Source organism: Electrona antarctica, assembly GCF_951216825.1.
Source record: "Electrona antarctica genome assembly, chromosome: 18".
NCBI classification, from domain to species: domain Eukaryota; kingdom Metazoa; phylum Chordata; class Actinopteri; order Myctophiformes; family Myctophidae; genus Electrona; species Electrona antarctica.
The window spans coordinates 4,979,545-4,992,044 of NC_136799.1; the positions used below are offsets into that span (position 1 = coordinate 4,979,545).

Here is a 12,500-nt window from a genome sequence, read left to right on the forward strand (position 1 = left end):
GGCGCTAGCAGGGCGCGGGCCGCGATAGGTCCAACCGTAGCGCTAGCAGGGCGTGGGCTGTGATAGGTCCAACCGTATCGCTAGCAGGGTGTGGGCCGCGATAGGTCCAACCGTAGCGCTAGCAGGGCGCGGGCCGCGATAGGTCCAACCGTAGCGCTAGCAGGGCGCGGGCCGCGATAGGTCCAACCGTAGCGCTAGTGGGGCGCGGGGCGCGATAAGGTCCCGATAGACTGCTTTATCGGCCAACCAGAGAGAGAGGGGGGGGGGGGGGGGGGGGGAGAGAGAGAGAGAGAGAGAGAGAGGGGGGGGGGGGAGAGAGAGAGAGAGAGGGGGGGGGGGAGAGAGAGAGAGAGAGAGAGAGAGGGGATGCAGCCATCATCATCCTTTTAAGAAACGAGGTCAAATCCTACCTTTTAACAATGTTACAGAATCGCATACAAATGTAATATCGGAAAATGTTGTCTGGGGGTCCTTCCACATGAAAAAGTTTGAGAACCACTGATGTAGAAACATGTGGTTTTTCAGAAAACTGTCATGATTTAGAAGACATTTGTAGAATCTGGTCTCGGGTCTAAATGGGTTAATAAAGTTAATTTGCAAGAAGTCTACACAATTTGAGAATGTAGAATAATTATTATTTTGATCAACGTTTGCCCGTTATCTCTCCTAATGGTACCAACATGGAAATGTGGACACAGTCTTCAGTTTTGGGTCTGAGAGGCTAAATGTCATCACATGGTGGTCCGTGGCTCAAATGGGTCTGAGAGGCTAAATGTCATCACATGGTGGTCCATGGCTCAAATGGGTCTGAGAGGCTAAATGTCATCACATGGTGGTCCGTGGCTCAAATGGGTCTGAGAGGCTAAATGTCATCACATGGTGGTCCGTGGCTCAAATGGGTCTGAGAGGCTAAATGTCATCACATGGTGGTCCGTGGCTCAAATGGGTCTGAGAGGCTAAATGTCATCACATGGTGGTCCGTGGCTCAAATGGGTCTGAGAGGCTAAATGTCATCACATGGTGGTCCGTGGCTCAAATGGGTCTGAGAGGCTAAATGTCATCACATGGTGGTCCGTGGCTCAAATGGGTCTGAGAGGCTAAATGTCATCACATGGTGGTCCGTCGCTCAAATGGGTCTGAGAGGCTAAATGTCATCACATGGTGGTCCGTGGCTCAAATGGGTCTGAGAGGCTAAATGTCATCACATGGTGGTCCGTGGCTCAAATGGGTCTGAGAGGCTAAATGTCATCACATGGTGGTCCGTGGCTCAAATGGGTCTGAGAGGCTAAATGTCATCACATGGTGGTCCGTGGCTCAAATGGGTCTGAGAGGCTAAATGTCATCACATGGTGGTCCGTGGCTCAAATGGGTCTGAGAGGCTAAATGTCATCACATGGTGGTCCGTGGCTCAAATGGGTCTGAGAGGCTAAATGTCATCACATGGTGGTCCGTGGCTCAAATGGGTCTGAGAGGCTAAATGTCATCACATGGTGGTCCGTGGCTCAAATGGGTCTGAGAGGCTAAATGTCATCACATGGTGGTCCGTGGCTCAAATGGGTCTGAGAGGCTAAATGTCATCACATGGTGGTCCGTGGCTCAAATGGGTCTGAGAGGCTAAATGTCATCACATGGTGGTCCGTGGCTCAAATGGGTCTGAGAGGCTAAATGTCATCACATGGTGGTCCGTGGCTCAAATGGGTCTGAGAGGCTAAATGTCATCACATGGTGGTCCGTGGCTCAAATGGGTCTGAGAGGCTAAATGTCATCACATGGTGGTCCGTGGCTCAAATGGGTCTGAGAGGCTAAATGTCATCACATGGTGGTTCCGTGGCTCAAATGCAGAACAAATAATGGACCTTGACATGAAACGGGTTGAAAACCACTGCTCTATAGCGATGATTACTATCTGAATATAGAGCTTTTAACCTTTTTTATAAAAAGAAAAACTTAGTTTTTAACTATGAAACACAAATCAGGAGCACCAGCTGTGAGGCCTTGAGGCTCGTACGGTGTTATAGGAGAGGAGAGGGAGGAGAGGGAGGAGAGGGCAGGGATGGGAGCAAACATTATGATTGGCTGAATTCATAGATTTAATATAAGGCCATCTGGAGGAAGAAAGTAGTGTACACTACACACGCACAGACACACACACACACGCACATGCACACACGCTTGCGCACACACGCACACGCACACACGTCTCCCACTGTGTCCTCTAACTTACAGTGAGCGTCAACATATGGCCAACTTCTGAAAGACACTCTCTTGTGACTCACAAGCAAGCACACGCACGCACGCACGCACGCACGCACGCACGCACGCACGCACGCACGCACGCACGCACGCACGCACGCACGCACGCACGCACGCACGCACGCACGCGCGCGCGTGCGTGCACTGGAAAGTGCCTGCAGTTGGTAGACGTGTTTTAATCAAGTATAAAATAACATCCGGAGCTGATAACCAAATGCATAATATTTATAATGCTGTAGAGAGATGGAAAGAACGCTGGCTCGGCTTTATCCTCTTACTGCTAACCTGGGGGGGGGGGGGGGGGGGGGGGGGGATGAGGAGGATGAGGAGGTGGAGGTGGAGGGAGTGGAGGAGGGGGGGATGAGGAGGAGGAGGGGAGGAGGAGGAGGAGGAGGTGGAGGTGGAGGGAGTGGAGGAGGGGGGGATGAGGAGGAGGAGGAGGAGGGATGAGGAGGAGGGAGGAGGAGGGAGGAGGAGGGGGGGAGGATGGCAGAGGAGGAGGAGGAGGAGGTGGAGGAGAGGAGGATGGCAGGGGGGAGGAGGAGGAGGAGGAGGATGTGGAGGAGGAGGAGGTGGAGGTGGAGGAAGAGGAGGGGAGGAGGAGGGGGGATGAGGAGGGAGGAGGAGAGGAGGATGGCAGGGGAGGAGGAGGAGGAAGAGGGGAGGGGAGGAGGAGGAGGAAGGAGGAGGGAGGAGGAGGAGGAGGAGAGGAGGATAGCAGGGGAGGAGGAGGAGGAGGAGGAGGAGGTGGAGGAGGAGGGGAGGAGGAGGAGGAGGATGGCAGGGGAGGAGGAGGAGAGAGCCTTCTTCTCATTCTAAAACTGAGCCGTGTGAGATGGGTCACTTTCACACAATAGAGCGCCAAACTACTGTCGTCACTCGCTCATTCCCTGGTTATTCTCTATGGAGAATAACATTGGGTGATTTTAAAATCGTCTCGTATAAGAATCGCGGTCCAAAAATAAGCAAACTGTCGGGGAGGTGTCTCTCTGTATCATTCACGACAGTCAGTCCCTCATATTTGATCTGTTTATAGCAAAGATTTAACTAATTTGGCAGCAGTAAAACATTATAGCGTTTAATCTCAGCCAGTTGATTCTAGAGCTAGAGTGGCAGCAGATATGGCAGATTTTACTCTGAAAAGCCCCTCCCTTCCGTTCTCCCCAAAACTGGGAGGCATAATGTTCCGTATCCTCACGCTGGTACACCTAAAGTCTCTCTAGAAGCGTATATTCCAAACGAGATGCTTCCTGAAGTCAGAAATGAAGACAGAACATTGTCCTTTTGGTCAAAACCATGGAGAGAGTCGGTAGTGCTGTCGCCTCACAGCTAGAAGGTCCTGGGTTTGATTCCCGCTGGGGGCGCTGAGGGTGTGTTCCCTCCTCTGCGTCATATGAAAGCAGGGAATCATAGCTTCAAATTGACATATTGGTTGTTCAGTTTGACCCACCAGTTGTGGAGATATGGCTTATAGAGTAATGTCTATAACTAGCTACATGTTTAATAATAATAATAATAATAATAATCTTTATTTATATAGCACCTTTCATACATAAATGTAGCTCAAAGTGCTTTACAGAGCAGAAAAGATAATAAAAACAAAAGCAAGAAAAAACAGCATTAAAACAGGCATGCAGTTAAAACAATAGGACAATAACGCAGTGTCAAATCAGGCAAAGACAGTGGTACAAAGATAAGAACAGATATTTTAAAACTCAACTAAAAGCAAGAGTAAAAAGCTGTGTCTTAAAGCATTTATTTCATATTTATATGTCGATTTCAGCACTGACACAAAACGCGGCCCAACCAGCGTGTTCTGAGCTTGTCCATCTGCTACTTTTGCTATATTATTTGAATTTAAATACAGTTGTTTGTTTCCACCCTACAGAGACCATCTGCACTTTCACTGAAGTTATTGTACTTCTTCTTCTCAGCAACTGAGGCAATGAAAACGCAATAAGATCAAAATAGTCTAGTTTAATAAAAGGAATATACTGTAGCAGTGTCCATGCCTCATGCCTCCCACCATCTCTGTGTCTGTTTCCAGCTAATAATAGCATTATTAACATGTAAATGTCACAGTAGAATAGAACACCCATTGGATCCTATATTCGAGTCCTGATCCTGACGAACTTTGCTGTGTGTGTGCATGTTTGCGCGCGCGTGTGTGTGTGTGTGTGCGTGCGTGCGTGCGTGCGTGTGTGCGTGCGTGCGCAGTAAGAACAGACATGGCTGTGAGACGTGCCGCTGTAAGAAGTGTCCGGAGGTTCCGTGTGAAGAGTCCTGTCCTCTGGGCTTCAAGACGGACTCGCTGGGCTGCCTACAGTGTTCCTGCAGAGGTCTGTTATACCTGGCTCTGCTTTACTCCCAAACTGTACAGAGGTCTGTTATACCTGGCTCTGCTTTACGCCCAAACTGTACAGAGGTCTGTTATACCTGGCTCTGCTCTGCTCTACTCCCAAACTGTACAGAGGTCTGTTATACCTGGCTCTGCTCTGCTCTGCTTTACTCCTAAACTGTACAGAGGTCTGTTATACCTCGCTCTGCTCTGCTTAAAGGCTCATACATACATAGTCTGGATTTTCGGTGGTGAGGTGACCACCGAACTACAACATGACGTCACGAGCCGCGGTGAAGAGCAAACCACCGCCACCGCTCCAGCCCTTCTCTCTGTTTTTACTCACCACCGCTCAATGTTATTTCAGCTCCGGTGGTCACCTCACCACCGGAGCGGTGGTCACCTCACCACCGAAAAACCAGACTATGAATAGGCCTTTACTCCCAAACTGTACAACACTGGTACTAATAGGCTCCGCATGCACAGCAGTCATTTTGGAAAGAACTCTTCCAACTTCCTTCACGGGTGATACCGAATACCAGTGGCGTGCACAGATAGACACTAGGGGGTGCTAGAGCACCCCCTGCCCTTTTGGCAATGTGCCCTTTTGAAAAGAAAAAGAAAAAAAAAAAACATTTTTTTCTCTCTTTTTTTTTTGGATTTTTCAAATATAGCAGACCTACAAGCTCATAGCGCGCCACTCGGTGGCGCGCTATGAGCTTGTAGATCTGCTATTTTTCAATAGCTAAAGCATAACATAATGCTAACACCAAAAGGGGTTCCCGCCCAAAATGGATTAAGGCAACCGGCCGGTTCCACGCGCTGCACAAGGTGCCCTTTTTTAACTTGAGCACCTGCCCCTCTAAATGTCTGTGCACGCCACTGACGAATACCAATGATACTAATGAAGGCTCTGTTCTATTCTATGTAAGACAGAGTCAGTGTTAATGATACTAATGAAGGCTCTGTTCCATTCTATGTAAGACAGAGTCAGTGTTAATGATACTAATGAAGGCTCTGTTCCATTCTATGTAAGACAGAGTCAGTGTTAATGATACTAATGAAGGCTCTGTTCCATTCTATGTAAGACAGAGTCAGTGTTAATGATACTAATGAAGGCTCTGTTCCATTCTATGTAAGACAGAGTCAGTGTTAATGAGCTCACAACGATTGATTGCGATATTGATCGATGGCGATCGATGGCATTGAGATAATGTACTGCAGATGGAGCTATTTCTGATTCAGCTCTCAACTGTAATAACATGCGCATTATAATTACTATAGAGCAGGGGTGGGCAACTGCGGCAAATGTGGCCCCCACCTTCACTTAATGTGGCCCTCAGGTTAATGTCAGAATACTGATATGATATAGTATTGGTTTCAGCTGTTTACAATTCCACAACATGCAAAACATGACCCGCTTTAATTACTTCAGTCTAAATTAGTAGCTCATTGCTTCAACACAAGTATAATTAAAGGCATTTGAAATTACATAAAAATGTTAATTTTCAGGATTCCAATTCAAAAATAGCAAAAATTCAACTCGGATATAGCAAAAATAGCCGATCTACAAGCTCAAAACGCGTCGCAGCATTTTGAGCTTGTAGATCGGCTATTTTTGCTATACGACAGTAATATATGGCCCTAGGGAGTGAGTAATATATGGCCCTAGGGAGTGAGTAATATATGGCCCTAGGGAGTGAGTAATATATGGCCCTAGGGAGTGAGTGTGGAACTATAGTGGCCCTCTCCATCGTCAAAGTTGCCCACCCCTGCTATAGAGCCACCAGGATGGAAGTTTAATTCAATAGAACCAACATGTTTCTGATACTACTTGTCATTCAAATTGTGAAACTGTAACTCTCTCTCTCTCTCTCTCTCGCTCTCTCTCTCTCTCTCTCTCTCCTATCCAGACCAGCCGGTGACATCCTCCTCCGTAACTCCGCCCTCCGACAGGAAGGGGGCGTGTCTGTCGGTGGACGGGCGCCACCACGCCAGCGGCGAGAGCTGGCACGACGGCTGCCGTGACTGCTACTGCCACGGGGAGCGGGAGATGTGCTCGTTGATCTCCTGTCCTGTTCCTGACTGTGACACGCCCAGCATCCTGCCGGGACACTGCTGTCCCACGTGTCCAGGTACGCACGCACGCACGCACGCACGCACAACCGCACAACCGCACAACCGCACAACCACAGCATCCAAACGACAATGAAGGGAAAATGTACGTCATATGTAAACGAGCAAATCAGCTAACCAATCACAGGCAACAGGCATTCTGATTGGCCAGTAACGATTCGGCTACACGAATAATGTCTACCAGAGAGTATTCCTCAACTGGTCCTGCACAGACGAGGATAGTTGCTGTTTTAAGTGATTTAAAAAGTTAAAAACTTGCACATACACAACAAGCAACGGTGAATATTGAAAACAATATGTTGTGCCGCAGTGCAGTCCTATCAGGGTGGTTTTCCCACGAGACTCGGCCAATCAGAATCAATGCAACGGAAACTATATCCCTTTTCCATATCGAGGTCATTACGGGGGTAACCAATCGTCAGGCAATATACAAAAAATAAAATATATATAGCATTCTTTCAAATACAATATTCTAACGCCGTCACAGTTGACAGCTATATAAATAATGTATGTAATGTGTGCGTCGGTGCATGACGTAATGAGACAAAATATATAGGTGCTTCCATCGCATCGCTCTCTCTCTGTCGGCGTGTTCGTTCGTAACGTGACATATGTTCGGGGGGGGAGAGGAGGGGGGAGTAGTGCCGGTGCAATCTGCGACAAAATAGATGTCTTGTCCATTATGTATGTCCGTCTGTCTGTCTGTCTGTCTGTCTGTCAGTCAGACAGACAGACGAAAATGTGTGGAATGAGATTGTGACAGTTAGAGTAATGGAAATGCCGCGGCACGCGCGCCCTGATGACAGAGCACCGCTGACATTGTGCTTAGGTGTGTGTGTGTGTGTGTGTGTGTGTATGTGTGTGTGTGTGTGTGTGTGGGGGGGGGGTCTAGGGGGGTGGGGGGACATTATAACCCATTTAGACCTGAGGTCGATTCTACAGTTTTCTGAAAAACCCTGTTTCTATATCAGTGGTTCTCAAAAATATTTCATGTCAAGGAGCCCCAGAATTGTATGTATTTGGTCACCGCCGACCCCCATCTAAAAAAAAAGAAGCAAGCAAATATTTTAATTAAAAACGTTCCCTCTGAAAGAATATATATTCAAAGATTTGCGCCACATTTTCACGACACTCTGCACTCGGTGCCGCGCTACGAGCTTGTAGAGCTGCTATTGTTTCAACAGCTAAAGCATAACACAATGCTTTTAAACACCAAAAGGGGTTCCCGCACAGAACGGGATAATGTAGCGGTGCGGAAATGAGTTTGAATAATTTAACACTGAGAGTGTAGCGAATGGAACCAAATGAACCCGCACCTCGATGGGGTCCGTTTGGTTCCATTCGTACACACTCGCAGTGTTGATAATGGAAGAATAAACTGGATTTCATTCATAGTGCAGCTACTGTTTTACGTCCCTCGGACACATCGCTGGTCGAGTTCAGCCGCGGCTCGCTGCTTATCCAATCACACATTGTCAGACATATCGTTCTGAGATCCTGATTTAGTTAAAAACTAAATTAAAAAAAACATATTTTAGTTATGTTCAACCTTTATTTAATTCTGGGAAAACACCCTGGGGGGCTGAGACGGGCTTTTCCAGCGGTGCCGAGATTACAAGTTACTGAGGAAAGCACAAACATTTTAACCCATTTCGTAGCGCGGCACTCGGTGCCGCGCTACGAGCTTGTAGCTCTGCTATTTTTGAAAAATCGTGAAAATGTGGTGCAAATCTCTTTGAATATATATTCTTTCAGAGCAAACATTTTTAACTCTTATCTTTGCTTCTGGGGGGGGGGGGGGGGTCCCTGGAACAACATATTTTGAGATTGGCGGTCCAAATACATATATAATTCTGGGGGTCCTTGACATGAAATAGTTTGAGAACCATAGAAACATAGAGTTTTTTCAGAAAACTGTCAGGATTTATAAGACATTCTGTAGAATCGTCCTCAGGTCCAAATGAGTTAAATAAATAAAATAACATGATTTAAAAGAAAAGTAACGTCAAAACAACGTCAACTTTGTCGACCAAAGTCGATCTACGCGACTGAAAGTGACCTCCACAGGGAACAAGAGAGCGGTGTTCTCAAGCAGACCCCGCAAGGTGTCCCAGTGACCTCCACGGGGAACAAGAGAGCGGTGTTCTCAAGCAGACCCTGCAAGGTGTCCCAGTGACCTCCACGGGGAACAAGAGAGCGGTGTTCTCAAGCAGACCCCGCAAGGTGTCCCAGTGACCTCCACGGGGAACAAGAGAGCGGTGTTCTCAAACAGACCCCGCAAGGTGTCCCAGTGACCTCCACGGGGAACAAGAGTGCGGTGTTCTCAAGCAGACCCCGCAAGGTGTCCCAGTGACCTCCACGGGGAACCAGAGAGCGGTGTTCTCAAACAGACCCCGCAAGGTGTCCCAGTGACCTCCACAGGGAACAAGAGAGCGGTGTTCTCAAGCAGACCCCGCAAGGTGTCCCAGTGACCTCCACGGGGAACAAGAGAGCGGTGTTCTCAAGCAGACCCCGCAAGGTGTCCCAGTGACCTCCACGGGGAACAAGAGAGCGGTGTTCTCAAACAGACCCTGCAAGGTGTCCCAGTGACCTCCACGGGGAACAAGAGAGCGGTGTTCTCAAACAGACCCCGCAAGGTGTCCCAGTGACCTCCACGGGGAACAAGAGACCCCGCAAGGTGTCCCAGTGACCTCCACGGGGAACAAGAGAGCGGTGTTCTCAAACAGACCCCGCAAGGTGTCCCAGCCAGGTATGCAGGGCACGAAACCTGGCACGAAATAGTGCAAGTGTTCGGATAAAAGTGTCAGGACAAGGACAAAAAAAGGGCTGCTTGTTTGTCCCCCCCCCCCCCCAGGAGATTAGATTGGGGTCAGCGGTGTCGTCACAACTATCCGGCCAGTCCCTGACAACAACACTTGCCGTTTATTATAAATGTATTTGAACAACACTCCAAAATGTGACAGTGTGTTTGGAACACATGGATCTGTGACAGTGTGTTTGGAACACATGGATCTGTGACAGTGTGTTTGAACACATGGATCTGTGACAGTGTGTTTGCCAGCGGATGAAAATGTATTCCTGCAGCGTCCTTTTTTTTTGTCACAGCGGTCTTTATAAGAGCCGTGGAGGACAGGAACCACTGATAACCAGAACAAACGTTGGCGCGCGGCGCGGTGAGCGGCGGTGGAGATACCGACAACACGACGGAGCAGCTCGCACGATGTTGTTTGTTTTACCTTCCTCTATTCCTGTCCGTCTGACAAGCACCACGCTCACTGGACCGCGATAACGAGACGTTAACACAAAGTATAGCTCCGTTTTTAGCCGTGTCTGTCTCTGTCTTATAAATGGTCTCATAATGGGTTTTTTAGCGGTCTAGTGTTAGATTAGACGTTGAAACCATGTTGTTTCGTTGTTGAAACAACATCGGTCTATATATATATTAAAACAAAACAAAAATGCTAATCAAACGTCTAAGCTTTTAGCCGTGTCTGTCTCTGTCTGTCTGTCTGTCTGTCTGTCTGTCTCTGTCTGAGTTGATTTAGAAAAAAGCTTTGTCGGCTATACCTTTTCCCCCAAGGACGAAAAACTACATAGAAACGTAGCTATGATGACTTAACCCATTCTGACCTGAGATCAGATTCTACAAATATCTTCTACATCCTGACAGTTTTCTGAAAAAGCTATGTTTCTATGTCAGTCGTTCTTCGATTTAAAAAAAATAGAAGACCTACAAGTTCATAGCGCGCCACTCGGTGGCGCGCTATGAGCTTGTAGATCTGATATTTTTCAATAGCTAAAGCATAACATAATGCTAACACCAAAAGGGGTTCCCGCCCAGAATGGGTTAAAAGACCAACGTGTTAGTAAGGGACTATAGTGGAGAAGACCAACGTGTTAGTAAGGGACTATAGTGGAGAAGACCAACGTGTTAGTAAGGGACTATAGTGGAGAAGTAATGTGTTAAAAGACCAACGTGTTAGTAAGGGACTATAGTGGAGAAGTAATGTGTTAAAAGACCAACGTGTTAGTAAGGGACTATAGTGGAGAAGTAATGTGTTAAAAGACCAACGTGTTAGTAAGGGACTATAAGACCAACGTGTTAGTAAGGGACTATAGTGGAGAAGACCAACGTGTTAGTAAGGGACTATAGTGGAGAAGACCAACGTGTTAGTAAGGGACTATAGTGGAGAAGACCAACGTGTTAGTAAGGGACTATAGTGGAGAAGACCAACGTGTTAGTAAGGGACTATAGTGGAGAAGTAATGTGTTAAAAGACCAACGTGTTAGTAAGGGACTATAGTGGAGAAGACCAACGTGTTAGTAAGGGACTATAGTGGAGAAGTCATGTGTTAAAAGACCAACGTGTTAGTAAGGGACTATAGTGGAGAAGACCAACGTGTTAGTAAGGGACTATAGTGGAGAAGACCAACGTGTTAGTAAGGGACTATAGTGGAGAAGACCAACGTGTTAGTAAGGGACTATAGTGGAGAAGACCAACGTGTTAGTAAGGGACTATAGTGGAGAAGACCAACGTGTTAGTAAGGGACTATAGTGGAGAAGACCAACGTGTTAGTAAGGGACTATAGTGGAGAAGACCAACGTGTTAGTAAGGGACTATAGTGGAGAAGTAAAGACCAACGTGTTAGTAAGGGACTATAGTGGAGAAGACCAACGTGTTAGTAAGGGACTATAGTGGAGAAGACCAACGTGTTAGTAAGGGACTATAGTGGAGAAGACCAACGTGTTAGTAAGGGACTATAGTGGAGAAGACCAACGTGTTAGTAAGGGACTATAGTGGAGAAGACCAACGTGTTAGTAAGGGACTATAGTGGAGAAGACCAACGTGTTAGTAAGGGACTATAGTGGAGAAGACCAACGTGTTAGTAAGGGACTATAGTGGAGAAGACCAACGTGTTAGTAAGGGACTATAGTGGAGAAGACCAACGTGTTAGTAAGGGACTATAGTGGAGAAGACCAACGTGTTAGTAAGGGACTATAGTGGAGAAGACCAACGTGTTAGTAAGGGACTATAGTGGAGAAGACCAACGTGTTAGTAAGGGACTATAGTGGAGAAGACCAACGTGTTAGTAAGGGACTATAGTGGAGAAGACCAACGTGTTAGTAAGGGACTATAGTGGAGAAGACCAACGTGTTAGTAAGGGACTATAGTGGAGAAGTAATGGGTTAAAAGACCAACGTGTTAGTACGGGACTATAGTGGAGAAGTAATGGGTTAAAAGACCAACGTGTTAGTAAGGGACTATAGTGGAGAAGTAATGGGTTAAAAGACCAACGTGTTAGTACGGGACTATAGTGGAGAAGACCAACGTGTTAGTAAGGGACTATAGTGGAGAAGACCAACGTGTTAGTAAGGGACTATAGTGGAGAAGACCAACGTGTTAGTAAGGGACTATAGTGGAGAAGTAATGTGTTAAAAGACCAACGTGTTAGTAAGGGACTATAGTGGAGAAGTAAAGACCAACGTGTTAGTACGGGACTATAGTGGAGAAGTAAAGACCAACGTGTTAGTACGGGACTATAGTGGAGAAGTAAAGACCAACGTGTTAGTACGGGACTATAGTGGAGAAGACCAACGTGTTAGTAAGGGACTATAGTGGAGAAGACCAACGTGTTAGTAAGGGACTATAGTGGAGAAGTAATGTGTTAAAAGACCAACGTGTTAGTAAGGGACTATAGTGGAGAAGTAATGGGTTAAAAGACCAACGTGTTAGTACGGGACTATAGTGGAGAAGACCAACGTGTTAGTAAGG

General features: G+C 47.1%; 1 protein-coding gene across 1 annotated transcript in view; it reads left to right on the top strand.

Moving 5' to 3' along the window:
- crim1 (cysteine rich transmembrane BMP regulator 1 (chordin-like)) overlaps positions 1-12,500 on the top strand; it is a 327,198-nt gene that overhangs the window by 287,150 nt on the left and 27,548 nt on the right. Inside the window, exons 10-11 of the mRNA XM_079527939.1 lie at positions 4,471-4,592; positions 6,505-6,726. Coding sequence (XP_079384065.1) covers positions 4,471-4,592; positions 6,505-6,726 — 344 coding nt within the window. The remainder of the gene's footprint in view (positions 1-4,470; positions 4,593-6,504; positions 6,727-12,500) is intronic.